The sequence below is a fragment of the Lonchura striata genome, chromosome 9 (assembly GCF_046129695.1).
Source record: "Lonchura striata isolate bLonStr1 chromosome 9, bLonStr1.mat, whole genome shotgun sequence".
Classification (NCBI taxonomy): Eukaryota; Metazoa; Chordata; class Aves; order Passeriformes; family Estrildidae; genus Lonchura; species Lonchura striata.
Genome location: NC_134611.1, coordinates 5,101,149 through 5,122,251, shown reverse-complemented (window position 1 = coordinate 5,122,251; position 21,103 = coordinate 5,101,149). Strand labels below are relative to the sequence as shown.

The 21,103-nt window shown below is 47.5% G+C and overlaps 1 protein-coding gene across 4 annotated transcripts; it reads right to left on the bottom strand.

Annotated features, from left to right (window-relative positions):
- Positions 1-1,696: 1,696 nt before the first annotated feature.
- SERBP1 (SERPINE1 mRNA binding protein 1) lies at positions 1,697-20,416 on the bottom strand. 4 transcript variants are annotated; one of them, XM_021535588.3, is made up of 10 exons: positions 19,950-20,416; positions 16,834-16,996; positions 15,619-15,756; positions 15,402-15,497; positions 14,753-14,827; positions 12,879-13,056; positions 9,764-9,811; positions 7,302-7,475; positions 6,358-6,396; positions 1,697-5,552 (listed from the first exon to the last, which is right to left on the bottom strand). In XM_021535588.3, exons 1-10 carry the CDS (start codon positions 20,308-20,310, stop codon positions 5,496-5,498), a joined length of 1,329 nt encoding a protein of 442 aa, XP_021391263.1. In that variant the 5' UTR covers positions 20,311-20,416; the 3' UTR covers positions 1,697-5,495. The 4 variants fall into 4 exon arrangements, with proteins under 4 accessions (XP_021391263.1, XP_021391264.1, XP_021391265.1 ...); XM_021535589.3 differs by having other exon boundaries at positions 15,402-15,473; XM_021535590.3 differs by lacking the exon at positions 9,764-9,811.
- Between the last annotated feature and the right edge of the window lie 687 nt (positions 20,417-21,103).

Sequence of the window (21,103 nt, the reverse complement as noted above, 5' to 3'; positions counted from 1 at the left end):
AGCCATGCGAGCCAGTAATCTCCTAAAGCAGCAAATCCAGCAATCTCTGGCAGCGGATAATCTCCGCTGGAGGAGACTGGAGGATGTGCTGGGCGAATTAAATCCCAGAAGAATGCCGAGATCTCCCGTTCCCGGCGGGATGAGCGGCTGTGGGGAGCGAGCCCCGGCAGATCCGTGCCGGGATTCATTCCCTGTCCCCCCGCAGGCGGAGCTGAGCGCTCCCTCCAGCCCCTTCCTGCCCTGCGGCTTCGAGGAGCCCGAACCGAGCCCGGTGGAGGAAACCTCGGTGGCTCCCCCCGAGCCCCCCATACCCGGGGACAAGCTGGTGGTGGGCAGCGCTGGGCACGGAGACTGGGCACAGGAGAGCCCGGCGGAGGAGCAGCAGCTCCCGGAGCTGTACCAGAGGCTGGTGGTGGAGGCGATGGAGCCCCCCGAGCCCGAGCCCATCTCCAACCCCGGCACCCTGTGCCCGGAGCTGGACCCTACCCCCGAGCCCATCTCCAACCCCGGCACCCTGTGCCCAGAGCCGGACCCTACCCCCGAGCCCATCTCCAACCTCAGCACCCTGTGCCCAGAGCTGCACCCTATCCCCGAACCCATCTCCAACCCTGGCACCCTGTGCCCAGAGCCGGACCTTACCCCCGAGCCCATCTCCAACCCTGGCACCCTGTGCCCGGAGCCAGCCCCTGCCCCCGAACCCATCTCCAACCTCAGCACCCTGTGCCCGGAGCTGGACCCTACCCCTGAACCCATCTCCAACCTCAGCACCCTGTGCCCAGAGCTGCACCCTACCCCCGAACCCATCTCCAACCTCAGCACCCTGTGCCCGGAGCCGGCCCCTGCCCCCGAGTACATCTCCAACCCCGGCACCCTGTGCCCGGAGCCAGCCCCTGCCCCCGAGTACATCTCCAACCCCGGCACCCTGTGCCCGGCCCCTGCCCCCGAGCCCGACCCCAGCCCCTTCTCCGCCTTCCCGGCCGCGTTCCTGCCTCCTGCCCTCTGCTGCCAGGGGAATCTGACTTTGGACCGAGTGAAGCTCAGCGGCAGCTCTTTCCCGAGGTAGGCAGGGGGCGATGTGAGCCCGGCGAGAATTTTGGCACTTTACAAAGCATTTCGGTGCTTAGAGGTGAGCTCAGCCTGGATTTTGGCACTTTACAGAGTATTTCAGTGTTTCAGTGCGAGCTCAGCTCGGATTTTGGCACCTTACAGAGTGTTTTGTGTAAGCCCAGCCTGGATTTTGGCATTTGTGAAATATTTCAGTGTTTCAGCACAGCCAGTCCAGTCCCTCACATGTGACACCTCCGAGTGACAAAACCCTTCCCCAGTCACACCTCACCTTAGGACACGGCTGCTCCTCTGCCACTCTGCAATCAGAGGCACAGCTGGGGATGCCAGAGCTGGATTTTGGGGATTTTGGGAGCCCTTCCTGCAGCCCGGGCTGCCTCAAGCCCAGGATCAGAGCTGGAAATCATCATTTCCACCAGAAAGAGCAAGGAACTGTAAAAGGGAAGGATGGAGCAGCTCAGCACCTCTTGTTCCTCCCTTGGCACCAGGTCACAGAGTCCCCAGTGTCACCACGAGGGACGCAGCACCAGAGCCAGGGCCCCTTCCTTGCCTCAGTTCAGGGCAGGAAAATTCCTCCCCAGAACTAAAAGCAGCAGGCAGCATCTGTACTCAGTCAAATGGACTGTCAAGAGGAATTTCAGTGATTTATTGGAGTGTTCTAATTACAGGCTGCAAGGGTGTTACACATTTAATGACTTTGTTTACCAGATGTGTGTATATAAATAAAATGTTGGAAATCTGAACTTGGCTTCCTGTTGTTTTCTCTGGTCAAGCTCCAGCTTTACAGAGAACAATTAAATATTAAAAATAAAGCTGAAACATTGCAGTTAGTGATGGAATAGTCCAGGTGTGGACTTACCTGGAGCATCCTCTGCATCCCCAAGCAGGGGCACGAGCTGCTGCTGCCACCACTCAAGTGCAGATTTGGATATTGCCAAATACCAGCTCAGCCATTGCACTTTGGGCCTCTGAGGTCTGGTCCCACCTGTGTCAGCTGGCTGGGTGACATCAAAGGAAAACATCTCCCTCAGAACTGGGTCAGACATCCAAAAAACCAGAACTTGCTGCCTGCTCTCCACACCCTGCCTAGGGGCCACAACTCAGCCCCTCCAGTCAACCCTGCTAACCAAACTGAACCAGAAAGGCAGATTAGATGCCAAAAAAGGGTTTTCTCATAAATCACTGTTTTGCAAATCACCTTCTTCTGCATGCTGATTTTCTAGCTCAACATAAGGATAAGAGAACACTGGAATTCATTTTGTCCTCACTCCACAAATCTCTAAATCTATCAAGAAGTGGGAATTCATGTCCAGCCTTACCCCAAGAGACAAGGGCCAGACTTCTGTAACTCCAGCCTGGTACTCTCCCATCCCAAGAGGGGATTCCCCCCTCAGGACATCCTTTCCAGCAGGAATGTTCTGGGAACAGCCTGAATGTGGAACCTGGCAGAGGCAGAGCAGCCCAGAGTGCCCAAGGCAGGGAGTTTGGTCCTTGGAATGACTTTGGGAATCAGCAGGCTGGCACAGCTGGAAGAGGCTGTCAGAGCTGGGTTTATTCAACTAAATCTGTCTTTGCAAAGCCATCCCTATGGGCACAGTTACAGGTGAGGTTGGGCCCAGCTCCTCCAACTGCTGCCACCACACATTCCCAATGATTCCTGACATTCCAGGAGAATCCATGTCCTTTCCCACACAGCTAACTCACTCCCCCCTGCTCCCTCTCACCGTTCCAGCTCTGAGAAAACTCCCCTGCTCAAACCTTGCCCTTGCTCATTCCAAGGCCAATCTGCTCCATGCGTCCAACTTTCCCTGCTCTCTTTTCCAAAGGATCAGAATTTAAAAGTTGCACTCCCCTAGATTTGGTGTGACAGCAGGAGCAAGCAAGAGGAAAGAAAATGTTACTAGAAGCGAGTTCATTAATCATAAATAACCTACTTGGGAGATGCTTTTCCAAGGCAAAATCCATCCTGAGCGTGGGAATGCATGCTGGACTTCCTGGGACAGACCCTAGCTGAGCCACTATGAACCTCAGTGGTTTCATTTCCATGTGGTTTTCAGGACATTGTTTTTAAAAGAGCATGAAAATAAACCTTTATTTCAGTTAACACCCACCAATATTAACGATAAATGTTCACAGTTTTAGTTCTTGACACAAATGGACTGAAAGAGGTGAATTTACATCTGGCAGAACAGCAGAAGGACCAATTTTAAAGTTACAAGCTGTGTTGAAAATCACTCTAGGTGCCATTTGGGAACGCTCTAGAGCAGGAAAAGGGAAAAATCCAGCCAGCAAAATCACCTGGGTGGCATCTGGAAGGGCTGTGCTCCAGGGAAAGCTTTGCTCCACCTGTTTGTGTGTTGTCCAGGCTGTCCCTAAGGCTGGAAGGGCAGCACATCCCACCAGACAGTGGGAGAGGGAAAAGGAACAGCTCAGTTCCTGCAACAGCCCCACTCCGAGAGCAGACTCAGGAGAGGAGAACCAAGGGATTTTCCCACCCTCTGATGGAAAATCTGCCTCCTCCTCCTGCCTGGGGCTGGAAATCCAGGTGAGGGAACTGATCCGTGATACTCACAGTGGGTCACAAGAGGAGCTCTCGTGGAAAACAGCTCAGGAAAAGCAAAGGTAGCTGCTAACACCCCAGCTGAGCAGGCTGGTATTCCATACTCCAAGGTCTCCAACACTTCCTGCCTGTCCTGTACAGTTTTTATAAAAATAGGGTGTTACCTTTAGTTTTCTACCTACCTACAAAACTACAAATCTGTTCTAAGCTGGCCAAAGAGGAAAGCATGAAATAAAATCAGAGATTTGTTCCTACTCTCCTAACAAATGCTGAGAAAACCTATAGGAAATCCTCTTTATGAGCCATTCACTCAAGTCCTTTTGTGTATTGAAGGGATACACGGGGATGAAATTGAACCTATGGTGGGATTTTGAGGGGGGAGAAGGAATTTCTTACAATCATTCCCTGGAAAAAACATTTCTTGGTGATGTCCCAGGCAGGTCATGAGCACTGCACTGAGCCATGGCTGCATTTGGGTGGAGAGGTGAAGTGTTGAGGTTTTGGGGTGAATTTTTGGTGTCCCATGCACGGATTGCCACTGTCCCAGTGTCAAACCATGAGCCACAACTCCCTCCTGAGCCAGCCCAGCTCCTTCCTGGGAACACCTGGAGCAGTGCTGGGAATGCCTCAGGTACTGCTGCACCTGGGTGGCAACCCCACGTCCCACCTGGAATCCACCTGGGCTTCCAGAGCCACAGCTGCCACCTTCCCCCCATTCCCAGCTCCAACAATTCCCCCAGACTCACGGAATTCCAGCTCCAAGGAAAGGAATTGCCCCAATCTCACGGAATCCCACCTCCAAGGACATGAATTCCCTGTATTTCAGGGTATCCCAGCTCCAAGGACAGGAATTTCCCCCGATCTCATGAAATTCCAGCTCCAACAGCAGGAATTCCCTCTATTTCAGGGCATCCCAGCTGCAACAACAGGAATTCCCTCAGTCTCAGGGTATCCTCTCAAACAAAAAGCAAAGGTAATTAAAAAACTCTGTTTTTGCCAAAAATGCATCTTGTTCTGTTGAAGGGAAGGAAGAGGAAATGAAAGTCCAAAGGGGGAGTGCAAGGTGGGATACAGGATTTTAAAAAACCTGATTTTCAGACCAGTTACCCATTGCTGGATCCATACACAGGTATTGAATCAAAAACCAATGTGCTTTGAATCTTGATTTCAAGTATCTACTTTAAATTTTCTAGAAAGATTTTGTGTAAACAAACTACCCAACAGAGATGAAGAAATTTCTGGTTTTCCATGTTGGAAGTGAAGCATTAAAACTTAAATACTTCAGGAGTTCGTTCCATAAAGCACTAACAGTCTGCCAAATTAATATTCCACAGATTCCATGGGCTGAGAAAAATCTGCCAAAGAGGAATTAAAGAAACTGAAGTAGTGTGCAATAATTAAAACCTAATTTGGAGTTTGGGGGGAGGAATGGGGAAAGTCTAAAATCCTGACTTTAAATTAAAAAAAAAAAAAAGAACACAAATGAAGGGAAAGCTTTTAACTGGTACACACTGTTCACACCTATATTTCAAGTTTGGAAACGCATATTTTCAAGCAGCAATACAAAAAAGTATCCATGAAGAATGCATAATCTCTGAAAAAATTATGAAAACATCCCTGCTACCATTACATTTCTAAATACAAAACTTGACTACCATATTGTTGCTTCTGTGTAGCGAGAGAAGTTCATTTTCAAAACAGATAAAATTCAGTCTTTTAGGTGTGAATGGTATGAATGACAGTCTCTTTTTTTTTTGTTTCTTTTTGTTTTGTTTTTTTTTCAATTTCTTAGTTGTTTTAGGATCCTTAAGCATGCAAGCCTCGGAGAGGAAGGCCCGACCAGGGCAGGGTTGGCTTTATGACATCCAGTTTAGGACAGAGCTGGGAAAGCCTCTGGGTCATCTACGTCAGGAGCAGAAGCACTTGACTGCAAGAGAAACATCACAGAGTTATTGCCTAGAGGCAGAGGTGGCAGCACTTTGGGGCTGGAGGAATCACTACAGAAAACAACCCTTTTTTTGTTTATTCCAAGCATTACAAAGCCTTCCATACTGTTTTTGAATCCAAGCTATCTGGAGAGGAATTGGAGGCAAATTGATGTTTGCACATCCTTATTGCACAATTCTCTTTTTAAAGAGATCTCAGAATGGTCTGGGTTGGAAGGGACCTTCAAGACCACGGAATTCCAACCTCCTGCTGTGGATCAAGCCTTACTGAGGGACACAACTGAAATGTTACAGAAAAGGCCCTTTCTGGAGCACAAATTAAGTCCTTCATGTTTAATTTTTCCCACTCAGAAACCAGACGTTGATGACAGTAATTTTTGTGCCAAATTTTTAGCCCTAAAAATTCATGCATTAGCCAAGGATCTCCTCAGTAATTTTCTGAAAGGCTCTGCACCACACCTAAAAATCAGTGCAAAATTTAAGAATTTCATACTCTTCACTTGGTCCTTGGATAAGAAAGGGAGGAGCCAAGATAGTGGAACTTCCTGTCACAGCATTAATTTATCAACAATTATGTTTAAAATAAGAGTTGCATCAACACCTGTAGCTGCAGAATCTCTGCCCTGCCTAAGACTTCAAGGCCACAAACCAGGTTTGAAAAGTAACAGCAGGGCTTAAGCTACAGGCTCAGCACCTCCAGTTGCCCAGCACACAAGAGCAGTAACAGCCAAAAAAAGGAAGTTTTGGTCCCTGATCCCAAGGAATACTCATGCAGAGCTCACCCACCTGGTTGGGCGTGTGGATCACATCAAACTCCTTGACCAACTGCAAGGAAACAAAAGCAACACAAAGTCAGGTGCAGGAAAGCTTGGAATGACTTTACAGCAGCATTTTTGAAGAGTAATAGTGAAACAACTCAGACCAAACCACCACTGTTTAATTTCAATTCCTTAAAATATTCTGATACTGCTGTCAGGAGAGGCTTCCCAACTAATAAACTAAAATTTGTGAAGTCTGTGTCGGCTAGAAGGGACAAAACCAAGCAAATCCCTGTAAAGAGAACCACAGCACACACACTGAGCTCATTTTCCAACCAGTAACAATTTGATTGATGCCTTTAAGGCAAGTAAGTGATCTATAATAAATCAAATCTTCATTGTAGCTACACTGCAGTGCTTGAACTTCACATATTCTCTCCCAGACCCCATACAGTATTTTTGCAGGATATTCCCCTCAGTGCCTTAGCACCAAAGAAGGGTAAAACATTACTGGAGCTTAGAGAAAAACCAGTAAGAGCCCTGTTTTTAACTGGAAAATCTGAATTCCTCAGGTTCAAGATGTGACATGCAGCTGTACAACCAGTCCTTCACCCCCAGCAGGTCACAATGCACACAGAGTGTCCTGGCTGTGGCTGAAAATAACCAGCCCAGCACTTGTGGCTCTGCTCTGGCACCACCTCAGACAGCTCATGGTACATTCAGATCAGCCCACACTACAAAGCCATTCTTTAGGTTCAGACATAGACAGGCACTTGTCAAAAATTCACCTTCACTCTGCGTGTTTGGTGACAGCACTGCTCAAACGTTTTGTCCTAAGGAGGCGGTTTCATGTCAGCTTTGCCCAGCAGGGATTTCAGGTGGGTTTAAACCACTGCTGTCACAGCATCCCCCCGGGGACAAGGAGGATGCCAGCAGGACGGACGTGATGGCCTCAGCCGGGATGCTGCTCACCTTGTCAGTCCTGCCCCCGCGGCTGGCCCTGCCCCCGCGGCCCCGGCCCCCCCGGCCGCCTCTGCCGCCGCGCCCGGGGCGCCCCAGGTCTCCGAAGTTGATCTCCAGCTGGGACGTGATGTCGTTGGCGGGCTTGCGGAAGTGGTGATCCATCACCGAGTCCTCAGCGTGAGCCTGCAACCACCAGCAGTTCTCCATCAGCAGGGCAAGAGCACCAAAACCCCCTCCTGGCCAGCCCCACAGCCACTCCCGGCTTGCCCTCGGAATTTCTGAGGAACCAAAGTATTCGGCCTTTCCAAGAGAATTTATGAGTTCACACAATCGCTGAGGGTGGGAAAATCCTCCAGGATTGAGCCCAACCTGTGCCAAACCCCCTCCTTGTCCCCAGCCCACGTCCAGTCCTCCCCTGGACACCCCCAGGGATGGGCAATCCAAACCTCCCTGGACAGCTCCTTCCAATGCCTCAACACCCTTTCCATAGAGAAATGCTTCCCAAAATTCCATCAGAGCAACGTGTGCTTAATCCCAGACCAGACTGACTATTACCAAACCAGTAGAGAATCTCATGCTGTAGCAATTCTCATTTTGTGTCCTGGTTCCACCAATTCCTTCCATTCTTTTTCCACTCTTGGTCACACATCCTGATTTTGCTCCCTGAGGATTTACACTTTATTTGTTTTAGCCCTTGATAAATACTGAGAATCCCTCACTGCTCTGCATTCACTGTAACAGAAAATGAGGTCAAAAAGCTCAAACACAAGGAGCTGAAGGAGCTAAAACACAACCAGTCTCACCAGGGACACTGGAGAATGTGGATCTCAGCAGCTTTGCCATGATATTCCCTGACTGGTTTGCTCCCAGTGCGTTTGGTGAAACCCAAGCCTGGAGGAGCAAGGGATGCTCCCAGGAGTTACCAACACCAGCAACCTTGGAAAATTTCAGTCACACGCTGAACCCCAGCAGGTGTTTTTAAAGCAGTTATTTCTCCTGTTTTACACAAATATTTTTTCCATGTGCTAGCCAGTTTTCGGCATCCAGGATAACAAAAAGAATGTAAAAACCTGCCCATTACAGCTCAACCATGGTGTTTTGGAAACATGACAGCATCCAAACATTTTCCTTCCCTCCAAAGCCCCAACTCCTGGCACAGCACTCATCAATTTCCTGGTTTTCCCACACAAATGCCATGTGCAGTTCAAGCTTCCCAACTACAACTGACTTTTCTGCTGTAGTTACACAACATTTGGACTTTCAAAGGCAACACATTGTGCAATTAAGCCCTGTGATCTTTAATTACCATTTGTGGAACCTTCACAAGACCAGGGGATGGAGCCAGGTCTGGAGCCAAAGCTGCTGCCAGGGATTCCATGGGTCCTTCCCAATATCCCATCTATCCCTGCCATTCCCCTTTGTCCCCTCCCTCCATCCCAAATTTGGTTCAAAATACCCCTTGCATGCTGCTTTATTTCCAACACATTCCACTGGGATGTATCCCACAGAACAGCTGGTCCCTACTCCACTCCTGATTTTATTTTTCCTTCCCTTGGGAACCTCTTTGCCAAACTTAGGAAGTTTGTCTTGACAAAGTATTCCACACCTCAGCTTGACATGGCACTACTCAAACCTAACACTAAAAATTTGTAAAACATCTCTTAGAAATGATTTAAATTCCTTTCTTACTATTTAATTTTTTATCACTGCAGGGTACTGAGATTCTATTCCCAACTACTGGTAGCCAGGTGGCAAATCCCTTTTCTGAGTGGTGGGATCAGTGGATTTGCACAGTATTTCTGTGCATTTCTGTCCCTATGCTGCTTTTATTTAAAACTAAATCACTACAGTTTAACAAAAGTCATTGTATTTCCACAATTTGCTGTCGGTATAACCACTGAACCAACAAATTGCAAATTCCCTGTGTAACCTGATTATTTCTCTATCCAAAGTAATTAAAGGTCATTTAAAACTCCAACAAAAGACTTGGCACATTCTCCTCAGCCTCTTCCATCACTGGGGTGGTAAGTCAGACACACTGAACAAGTTGCTTATCCTGAAAAACCCTGGGAAACATTTGATTTCTATGTATTGGTGACTCAACAGTGCTCTGATTTAATAACTGATCACTTCTTGAAGGCAGTGCTGCACTTAAGGGTATTGGGGAAGGCTTTCAAAAATTAAGAACTACCAAGAGAGTCAAAGCAAACAGGGAGAGATGGAAAAACAGCAGCAACAAAAAATAGACTCATGATAGAAGCTCTAAGGTTTGAAATAAGCAGGATGAGGAGCAAGAGGACTAAAACCATGCTGGGTGCTGGATGGTGCACAGTGAGACAACAGGCACGGACAGAAAAGCTCCACGTTCAATAAAATTCTTTCTTTTGCTGAGTTTTTAATATCCAAACGTTCCCTGCTGAAGGGGCTGATGTTAACAGCAGGTATCACCACTGACAGATAAAGATCAGTACCTCATTTGAATCCAGCAGACTCCCCTGCATTTCTGTCATCGCCTTTGTCTGGTGACAGTTGGGTGTCCACGCCAAAGTGACAAAAGGAACAGAGGGAGAAAACAAAAGGAAGAAATGAGACTCAACTACATACAGGAACAACAGGTAATCAGGTCACAGGAGCTGCTGGGTACAGATGGCACTGGGCACATGGAGCAGCTGTGCAAGCAGCCAGAGACAGCACAGGATGGATGAGCCAAGTGTGGAGACAAGAGAGAGCTCAAATGGACACAAAAAACAGCTCAGATGGACATCAAAAAACAGCTCAGATGGACAGACAACAAAACAAAGCTCAGGTGGACACCAAGAAAAAGCTCAGATGGACAGACACCAAGAAGTTGCCCAGGAAGCCCTGACAGAGACCACACATGCAGGCTGGTCTCCTGCCTGGCCACACGTCAGGCATGGAGATGGGAAGAGCTGGGATGTTTGAACCAGTGTTCATGGAAATCTTCCTGCAGAACCTTCATTCAAGAGTCATTCCTCCCAACTTTGAGGGGATGAATCATTATTTTCCAAAATACATCTCCTCATCTCCTAGTGCAACCTCCTCTAAGGAAGGGATTGGATGAGTGAGGGGGTTTGAAGAGGCACAGCAGGGACAGAGGTATCAGTTTTTCCAGGAGACCTGGATTCCACTTTTGGGATGAATTGTAGGATCTGTCCACAATATAACTACTTCCTGTTTTTTGCAGGAACTGAAGACTCAAGCCACTAAAACAGCTGCAGAGAAAAAGAGGAACTCTGTTTTATTGCATAAGCCATAACGTGTTCTGGGAAGAGGCTCCTTGGACCAGGGCTGCTGATGGCCCTGGATGTCAGATTAAAGCAGCAAAACCTGAGACAGAACTGAGTTCATTCTATCAGTGCCTGCAGAGTAAATGGGAACTAGAGGACAGACTCAGGCAGGGCTGAGCATTTCACCCCTCAGCCAGGAGGGAAAGGAGGACAGCCCTTTCCCAAGACTGGGCAGCATCAGATTCTCATTCTCTCTTTTCCCAGACTCCTGAAGCATTCTCCAAGGAGTTGTCAAGCTACAGGAATGCAGGTGCTCATCACAACACTTGAGATTTCTGAGACATCAACTGGGGCACACAGGGCTTTTTAGCTGTAAGAGTACAGAAGATCTGGGGCTAAAATCCAAAATTTACCTATAAACCAAACCACTTCCACACATCATCTTCTTCTTACGGATAAGAATTAGAGAATTTCTTGACTCCTGAGTACATCCAAGAGGACAAAGAGAGGAAACAGCAGGTGATTGGTGGTTTTTAAACTATGTTGCCTTCTAAAGCTGCTCACAAAGGAGCTGCAGTGGAAGCTTTCCTAACGCCTGTATTATAGAGCTATTCTCCTATAATCCTGAGAGAAAATCCCCACACTGCTTCCCATGGGATCAGGGAACAATGAAGAAGGGAGATGGGGAGACACATCTGCTGGATGGACAATAAAGCAGGCTAAAAGCAGCTCAATTTGAAGGCAGATTTGTTAATACCTCACTTTCATGCTTACGCAGCAAGAGGCTGTTACCTTCTTATGTGATGGTGCTAAAAATACCCAACTTGTTTATTTGAGAAGTTCACCTCTTAAACAGAACAATCTACTAATTACATCAGGTCTTCCATGGGAGTAATTTGATTATTCACAGCTTTTGTACAGATTTTTTGTTACTGTTTTTTGCTTGGTTGTTTTGTTAGGTGGTTTTTTTAATAGGTAACTGATTCAGATTTCAAATGGAAAATAGTCTGGATCTTTCTAGCTTCTAAATTTCTCACAAGTAGCATCACATTTACAATCATATATGCTCATATGTTAAAAAAGAGTGCCCTCAGATGAGTAAATGTCAAATAAATGTGATTCAGAGAGACTGAGGGAATCTGAAGAACTACAGGCTTAGTACATCTTGGTAAAGTACATAAATAGTTCTGTTTAATACATTCTTTCAGCACACAGCAACATTAAATGTAACTCAAATTCCCTTTTCTACCCAAGCCAGAGAAAGCAGCATTTAATGAAAACGTCAGTGAGCAGCCATGCAGTCACTTCAAGAACTGAACTACCCCACACAGCAAGAAAACAGCCTGATCTGTGACCAAGTCAACCCCACTGGGAGCTCAATCAGAGCAGAAATTTAACTTTCACTGAACACTGAGCAGTGCCCCCACCCACTACCCACCCATGGATTACATCCCAGCTCCCAGGATAAAAACTGGCAAGGTGTGAAAAAGCAGGAATACATTTTAGGAGAGCAAGCAGAGTATTACACACTATCCAGTCACTTCAAAGTACTCGGCACCATCAGTATACAAAGTTGCTGCCACCAACCTCTTAAGCGAGCTACTTAACATATTACAGAGTGTTAAAAACAAAGATTAGAACTAAAGATTAGCACAGCCCTGCATTACAAAACAAGAGCTCCCAGCACTTCCCTCCCCTGTGCATCTCCCCTTGCCACTCTTGGAACAGAATAATGAACATTATGCAATGCCTGAAATGAGAAACTACGAATTTAAAACAATTCTACAGCAGCTAAGCTGAGTGTCACTGGAGCACATAAATCATCCCAACTGCCTTCCCAAGAGCTTGTCTGTGTCACAGCACTAAGTGAGGAGACACCCACACCACAAATTTCAGATGCACAGTCTGGGTTTAAGGTCTCTGAGGCATGACCAGTCTTCCTTCAAGCTGACATCACTTAGCAAGCACCATGAACCTGTGTACTGCAGAACAGATGCTAAATAACACAAGCTGCCTTTTTTAGAAAGCAAACTTGACAACATTCCCCTGAAACTCTCACCAAGAGGCAATTCTTACAAACCTAAGGGCACAGCTCAGCTCCTGAACCCAACCACAGTCAGAATGGCCACTTGTGCTACTGCAGGAGTTCAATTCTGCTAAAAGAACGTTGCTCAAATGAACAAGAATGAAGCTCAAATTTTAAAAAATGCTGTTCCCACTTTGGAAACTTCTAATTAAAGATCAGCATCTCCCAGAATGGAGCTCCCGCTCCAAAAAATGCTCATCAACAACAAAACCTTTAGGAAGTGGACGCTCTGTGTATGGAAAGGCACTTTACCTCCTCACTCTTTGACTTGTGGAGCACAAATCCTTTTTTCCACTGCCCATCAGCTCCCTCGTTTGGTTTGCGGATGTTGAACTCGACTTTTGCACGATCCTTGCTTTGAATGGCTTTCCACTCATCCAGGGTCATCTCCTTGGGGCCTTCTTCCTTAACTTCTTCAACCTCATTCTCTCTGTGGTGAATTCATGCAGATTATCATCATAACTAAGGATTTACACTCTGAATACAATCTCAAAATTGTTTGCTGGCTGGTACCGGGTTATAAATTGAACTTTGTCAAGGATTTAGCAGTTAAAAGATGAAAACATCAACACTCGCTTCCACCACAGGAAAGTTCAACTCCTTTAGAGGGAGCGCCAAAAAAATTACACCAGCCACCTCTGAGCACAGCAAAATGTTAAAATTAAAACTGACCCATGCCATCAAATCTTCACATTACTGACAATTTTATTTCCAAATCTGAAAGCCCAGCTCATGGCATGACTCACTTGGAGCTCCTTCCCCCCTTTTTGAAATACATCTCTCATACACATTCAAGTCAAGACAGTGAGAACTTGTTCTTCCCACAGTTTTCAAGCTTTTTAGTATTTTAAAAACCAAAATTTAAGCAGCTTTGGATAATTTGCTTCCTTTGTTGAACTAAAGACAATTATTCAAACAAATTTTACTTCCAGCTCCTTTGAAAAAGTAACAGCACACACCATATTGGTGAGATACAGCACATCTACCTTGTGCCAAAGGCTATTTTTAAGTAAAACACACAACCACTGTGCTCAGTAACAGATCATATTCCAGCTACTGGAAACCTCTGGTCATTGTTCAGTGCATTTATGCAACTGAATTTCTGATTTATAGGAAACCAATGCTGTGTATGTGCAGCAAAAAAGATCATAAAAGCCTCAATTTCAAAGGTTTTCATTTGGCAGCCATTAATTTTGAACAATAACACAAAGGTTTTATGTCAAAATAACTGTATTTCAGCTTTTTCTCACTGTGTAAGAGAATGATTTTTGACACGGGATGTAATCAGAATTTGTTTTGTTCAAGGCAAAGATTTTACTGCAGTAAAACATCCTACAGTTCTGCTGAAACACAGAGTAAAGATCCACATAAAACCAGACAATTAAAAAGTTACCCATGTGGAGATGCTTTTCTATAGAGAAACTTTTCAGTGAGGCAACCAGGCCATGGCAAACACACTAGGAATGACCAGGAACAAGCACTTCAAAATTCTGTTTGCCATTTTTTGAGTCCTCTACAAAGCCCACTCCTCATTAAAATACAACATTAGTCACACTAGGCTACCATAACAATTTGTATTGTATTTTTACATCAACTCAGTATCACTGAGGCTCCCTCTGCTTCTCTGGTTACTCTTTCATTCATCCAGTCCCTGGCTCCTTCTGTAACTGTGTCCAAGTCAGATGGGAAGAGATCCAGGTAACTTTGAAAACTGCCTGGAGAATGAAAGATACAACCTTTCTCCTACAGCTCAGGCACACAGTCTCCAAGATTCCTTTGGAAAATTAAGTTTTAAAAAGTTGCCTTCCACTGGCACTTCTGTCCCATTTGCTTTGTGCTCCTACCTAGTCTGAGCCCAGATGCTTTTATGTTTGGAATTTGGCGTTGCAATCCCAAGACCCAAAGTGTATTAGAAATGATCATTAATAAATAAATCTGAGAGAGCCTGCAGGACACCAAGGAATGGTTTAAAACAAACAATTTCCAGAGACTCATTCAGCAGCACTGTGGATGATCTCCTGATAATGTGAGCTTGGCCGAGGAGATGTGGGAATAAGTAGCAGAGGTTAAAGGGAATGCAAGAGCACCTCTGAAGCACCAGGAGCATGGAGAGGGGTGGTACTCACTTATTTTCAGAATCAGCAGGTGGATGCTCCTCTCCCTCCGGCGTTTCCTCAGTTACAGCTGACTGATCCAATTCACTGCAATTACATAATGTTGGGAGTTGGGGCTTTTTTACAACTTCATCCCTCTTTAAAGCTATGTAAGATCACAATCAAGATCTACGGTGGATTTACTGTTTCAGTAAGGATTGGTGCTCTCTGTGCCTTTTAAACTCTATGCTTTTCACTTAACTAATGGTTTTCCCCAACGCTTCCTACTACCTCTCCTGAAAGGCTCCCACTGTCCTTTCCAACACAAAATGGATTTGGGCATTAAAAACAGATTTCAACGGGACAGCTGAATTTTTGTAATACAAAATGAATGCTTATTAAAAATTACTAAAAATAGAACGGTTTAATTTTAAAAAAGAACTACCAATGAAGAATCACCAAACCAGCACAAGACCTCCCAAACTTCCCCAAAACTCTGGCTGAACAACGAAGCTATTCTTATGCTACAAGAAATCGCTGGGGTTTTAAACTCTGAAGAAGCGTGGCAAAAATCATGAAGATCAAAGGCAAAAAGGCAGCTAAATCTGGCTGTTCTGCAAGCCATAATTAGAGCTGATTAACATAGTGCTAATGGTTTTCTGAGCAATGACAGGTTACTAACGTTAGCTCGTCTTTGACGGTTCCCCAGTTGTGTGATCCGCTGCCACCGCGCTTGTCCTCGTGCTTTAGGCCGCTGAAATGTGAATGTGAAACAGAACTAACAAAACTGAGTTAACATTATAGTGTCCAGACACAGAAATTCAAAAGATCAACTTTAAACGGGGTGGGGCAGAGCGATAAAGGGGAGCCACGAGGGACAGGAAAAGGTAAAGACTCACGATCTATCGCTGCCGCTGTGTCTGTCAAATTCCCGTTTGCCACGAGAGTCAAACCCATCTCCTCGGCCCATCCCGCGCCCGCGGCCACGGCCCCGGCCCAGGCCTCCACGTCCACGCATGGGTCGGTCCAGGATGGGTCTGGCATGGAACAGCCACAGCTCAGGGATCCACTCCAGGAACAGACAGCATTTCATGCTCTTGTCCTCTCTCCGAGGATTTTATTTACTTGGCTTTGCTTTGATAATTACTGTTTCTAAGCTGGGTCAAGCGATTTGCCTTCAAAAATGCACAGTGTGTTTCATGGCTCTTTTCCTCTTTGAGAACTTTACTTGTTTTTCCTTTGATAATTAGTTGGTAGCTGGGTTCAGGCTCTAGTTTCAAGAAAGTCACTCCCCCATTCCTGGAAGTGTCCAAGGCCAGACTGGAAGGGCTTGGAATAACCTGGGACAGCAGAAGGTCCCTGCCCATGCTATAGGTTGGAACCAGATCACCTTTGAGGTCTCTTCCAACCCAAACCATCCTGTGGTTCCATGACTTTAGATTTTGGAAACAAATGCTCAGGATTGTTGTTTGTTTGTACCTTCTGACATTAATTCCAAAATTTAATCTTTGTATTGTGCTACACAATTAACTAATGCTCAAACTTCAATTAAACTCACTTTCATACAACTTACTTTTAAAAAGATTTAAACTTTGGCAACTAAAACTTTAATATTTGAACATTGCTCGAATTCTGGCTGCCTCACAATGCTCAAGACAGTTTATATATCATGTAGATCTAAGATGGCTTCACCACTTCCAGGTCTGAAGCTGCTGCAGCCAGGGTAAAAACATCTACATAGACAAACTTGTGCTGGCTTTAAATCAGCTGTGGAAATTGAAGCCACAGCTGTAACAGCAAACAAATCTCATCCTGCAGGAAACAGCTATGCTTGGGCTCCCTTCCTGAGCTATTTGACACAGATGTAGAGAAATGTAGTATCTTGATTTAAACCATAATTCAGTTACACCTATGGACCTGTTCATGCACATCACTCCCAGCCTAAAACCCGAGTTAAGTTTGCAAACAAAACCATGGAAAAGGGAAGTGTTATTGTGTGCACGACAGGAATTCAACCTCGATTCCATCAGCTCTTTTACCTGAGCAGCAGAAGGCAGGACTGCCCTGCCTGTCAAAGCTGGGAAAGCTGTTTATCAGCAAGACAAAACTCTTACTTATCCACAGAGAACTCTCCTCCCTCGCCCTTCTCCTCGGCGGGTTTCTCGAAGCGGCGCTCGCGGGGAGGTCGTCGCTCGGGTCTCCTGTCGATGGGTTTGCCTTCGCCCTGCTGCTGTTGCTGCTGCTGCTGATCAGGCCTCCTGCCAATCCTCCTTATCCCTGAAACATCAGGCCAGACACATCAACGGAATGTGGAGTGCTCCGGGACAGATACCAACCCCCACCCCCAGCAAACAAGCGGGAAGAGAGAAGTTTTATTGCTGCACAGCTCAGCAGCCCCACTTCCACCTGACTCCTCTCAGTCCCTTTTATACCCAGGATTTCAAGCTGGGTTTGACTGAAAACTTAAGTAATCCCTGCTGAAGCAACAGGGTCAACTTTCAGACAAAGATCAAGGTAAGCAGGATTTTATTACTATTTTTTTTCACTGAAAAGCGCTTTTTAGGTAAAACAAGTGAGTTTTATTTGAAGAACACCCAAACCAAGTGAGCATCACCTCACTGGCCCTAAGCCAGTCAATCCTGTGCTCCCTAAAAGAGTCACTCCAGTGCTGCTCTAAGAGCTGGACCTCATGATCTTGGAGGTGTTTCTCAACCTAAATGATCCTGGGATTGTGCTCTTGGAAACTCTTCTGGGCAGCAGTGCCACCACCTGTACCAGACAGGTGTCACCTGCAGTGCCACTGGTCAGTGACTAACTGGGGTCCTCCCAGTCCAACATTCCCTGACAAGGATTCTCCTTCTGGTGCACTTCTCAAAATAGATTAAGAATCCACAGTGCCACCGAGCTGCCCAGCGTTCTTCCTCCCTGCCTAGGCCTCCTAAAAGGGTTTTTATTGCAAATAAAAACCTCCTGTGGGCATTCTCTTCTTTACCAAGCCCTCTCCAAGACCTAACACAGTTTTCTTTTCCACTCATGTGAAAGGCCATGTTTACACTTCTTTAAAAGATGAGGACAAACACATTTCTTATACCATTTTATTTCCAAAACACTGGCTCCAAAATTAACAAACCAAGCTTTTAAATTCAAAGCCGATTTTTAATTATTTTTTTAAAGAGCCCAGTTCCTGCCTAGCAAGCAATGTCAAATTTGGGTGGGGCTACAGAAGTTGCAGTTGTAATGATATCCAAGCCAACACACCCAGATGAACAATGTCTCCCTCACCTTCCAAGCTGTGTTTAACATGAAGTTTGCATGGCACACATAGCTCCCGAAGCATTCCCGACTCCCTGAGGAAACAAGGGGTTAAAGCCAGCAGCCTGCACTGGGAGAAGGGCTCTCCAGTGGGGACAGGCATTCCATGTGAGCAGGAGAAGCAGGGAGAGGAGCAGGCATGCTGCAGAACTGGAATGGAACAGCCACGGCTTTTGAATTTCGAGTTCAACGCCCTGCACTCAGAAAAACCCGGTTCCTGCTGAAGCCTAACCCAAAATACGAGTTATTTCTCAGCATCACCAAGCTTTGAACTGCTAATTCAGCAGGCAAATCACTTGCAGCCTTATGGAGTACTGGAATAGCTTAAAAATACATTCACACAGGAAACAAACCCTGGCATCGAGCACCTTTATGATGCCAAAACTGCAAAAACAGCCACACACTAAAATAGACATTTTCAAACTGGAAATCGACTTTGTTTACCACACTGCTACAACAGCAGCCCCGACTTTCTCTGTTTCACTACCATAACAAACCACGAAAACAGTTATTTTTCACAGTGCTCTTGAAAAAAAGATGTGAAAATCAGAAGGTGAAGAAGAGGGGCTGCCCAAAGGCCTCCTGTGGTGCCAAAGACTCTGCCATGTCCCAGGTGTGTCTCGTGGGAGAATCCTGCACCTCACTGAGGCTTCCAGAGGACACTGGTCTGGCAGATCATTGCATCCCTCGCACAGAAAACGCTCCTAACGCTAATGAGCACGAGATCCACAGGCAATGAGTATTTCTACCGTCCTTCCTACATTTGTCTTCTCTCACAAGGTGCTTTCGAATAACATTTACCACACCCACTTTCCAAAACAAACAACACACTAAACTTATTTCTTTCTCTAACAGCATAAAGCAGTGGAGAAGCAGCATCACTCTGTAGCATAAATGCAGAAGCATTAAGATGCTCTCAGGTAGCACCGTGCTCTGTGAAAAGCTCCTTGAAACTGCAGTTAACCTGTTATCCCCTCGCTCCCACGTCATCTGCTGTCGCCACACTCTGATGGTTTTTTGTCCCAAGGATTCCTTCGAGCCCGAGCTGTGGCCCACCTGCCGAGGGCTGAAGTTGGGGCGCGGTGGAGCTGCTGCCCGCACGGGACGCCATGTGCCCACATCCCTCCCTATCCATGCGCGGCCCCGGCCTCCTAATTCCCAAAGCACGTTCTTCAGTCTGTTTGTAGCTCAGTTCCTTGTTTACAAAGTTTTTCCGTGTAGGGTGTCTTAGAAATTTAGGGGAAACTAAGAATTCGTGCAAGTTGTTATTTAAGAATATATGGAAACAAGAAGATGGCTATCAACGCTGTTCCCCTAGAAAATGACCCAAACAAATTTTGGAAAGCCCAGGAACTTCCAGATATCCTGTCAAACCCATCAAACACGAGTCAAGTTCAGGATACAAGGCCGAATGGGGCTTGGAGCAACCTGGTCTAGTGGAAGGTGTCCCTGCCCATGGCAGCAGGTGAACGAGAAGGGCCTTTCCAACCCGAACCGTTCCAGAATTCCATATGCCGGTTTAGATGGGATACTGGGGCAGGAATTGCTCCCTCTGAGGGTGGGCAGGGGCTGGAGTAGAATCCCCAGAGCAGCTGTGGCTGGATCCCTGGCAGTGCCCAAGGCCAGGCTGGACAAGCCGGGGACGGCGGAAGGTGCCCTACGGCAGGGCTGCAACGGGATGGCCTTTCAGCTCCCTCCTAACGCGACCGCCCCACGGCCGGCATTTCCCAGCTCGCGTGTCTCCCGTCCGCCCCGCACGCCCGACTCCATTTTGCGCGGGCCGAGCCCGGCACACGTGGGGCCGGCCGAGCCCCGCGCCGCCGCCGCCGGCCCCGCGGCCGCCCCGGGCGCGCTCCGCCATGCGCGGCCCCACGTGCGGCCCGACCCTGCCCCAACTCCCTCCCCGCCGGCCGCTCACCCTCCTTCCGCAGCGGCGCTCCGGGCTGGCCCCCGCCATCCTCCCGGCGCTCCCCGCCGGCGAAGGGCGGCAGCGGGTTCTTGCGCTCCTTCTGCGACTCCCTGCGCAGCTGCTTGGCCGCGCTGCCCGCGCCGCCGCCCGCCTGGCCCGCTCCGCCGGCCCCGCCCGAGGAGCCGCTCTGGGCGCCCGCCGGCCCGCGGGCCCCGCCGCCCGCTTGGCTCCCGCCGCCGCCTCCGCCGCTCTCCTTCCTCCGGCTCTCCGCCGCGCGCAGCACCTCGAAGGGATCGGACTCGTCATCGAAAAGCTGATCGAAGCGGTTGGTGACGACGCACCCGAAGCCCTCCTGCAGGTGTCCGGGCATGATGGGCCCCCGTCGGCGGGATCCTGCGCGGATGCTACCGGGCCCCCCGCGCCCTGCTGGCTGCCGCACAAGATGGCGGGCCCTGAGGAGACGCGCTTCTCTTCCGGCGCGGCCACATCCGGGCACCCCCCCACGCAACGGTGGAGAGGGCGCTGCAGCGCCGCCAGCGGCCGCGCCGCGAACTACAGGCGCGCATTGTGTGAGGCGGGCGCGGAGTTTCCCGCCGTGGGCTGTACCATCGGGGAGAACGGGGGGGAACAGGTCGACGGGGGAGGCGGGGGGGGACGCGGGGCGGGGCGGAGCCCCGCACCGCGCCCCCCCCGCCTCCCCCGTCGACCCCCGCGCTTCGCTCGCCGGTGGTACCTCCCGCGTGTGGGCTCGCCTCAGAAATAAAACCTAAATTTAAAAAAAAATAAAGTTGATTTCCAGGCTTTGATCTGAAAGTTTTTTTTCCGATTTCTTCGGCATTTCTGCTCGTCTAATTAAGTGGAGGTGGGAGATGTTTGAGGTATTAATACGTATCAGCATATTACTAACATACAGTATAGATAAATACTGAATATTTCTATCTATAATAATATGTAATGTATGATATAGTAATATCTATCATGATGTGTAATATGTAATAACAATGCATCGTGCATTCTACATAACGTGCAAAGCACACCTAATGTTAACATAAATACACACATAATGTTAACATAAATGCTGTATATTAATCATAACGTATTGATGTAATTATGCATCAACATACCGCTATTATAATATTGATATATTATATATGCACTAGTGT

Coding starts and splice junctions, on each gene's coding strand:
- SERBP1 (XM_021535588.3), bottom strand. CDS start 20,310: ATGCCCGGACACCTGCAGGAGGGCTTCGGGTGCGTCGTCACCAACCGC. Junction 13,057..14,752: donor CCTGCTGATTCTGAAAATAA/GTGAGTACCACC, acceptor AATTCACCACAG/AGAGAATGAGGTTGAAGAAG. Junction 5,553..6,357: donor TGATCCACACGCCCAACCAG/GTGGGTGAGCTC, acceptor TTTCTCTTGCAG/TCAAGTGCTTCTGCTCCTGA.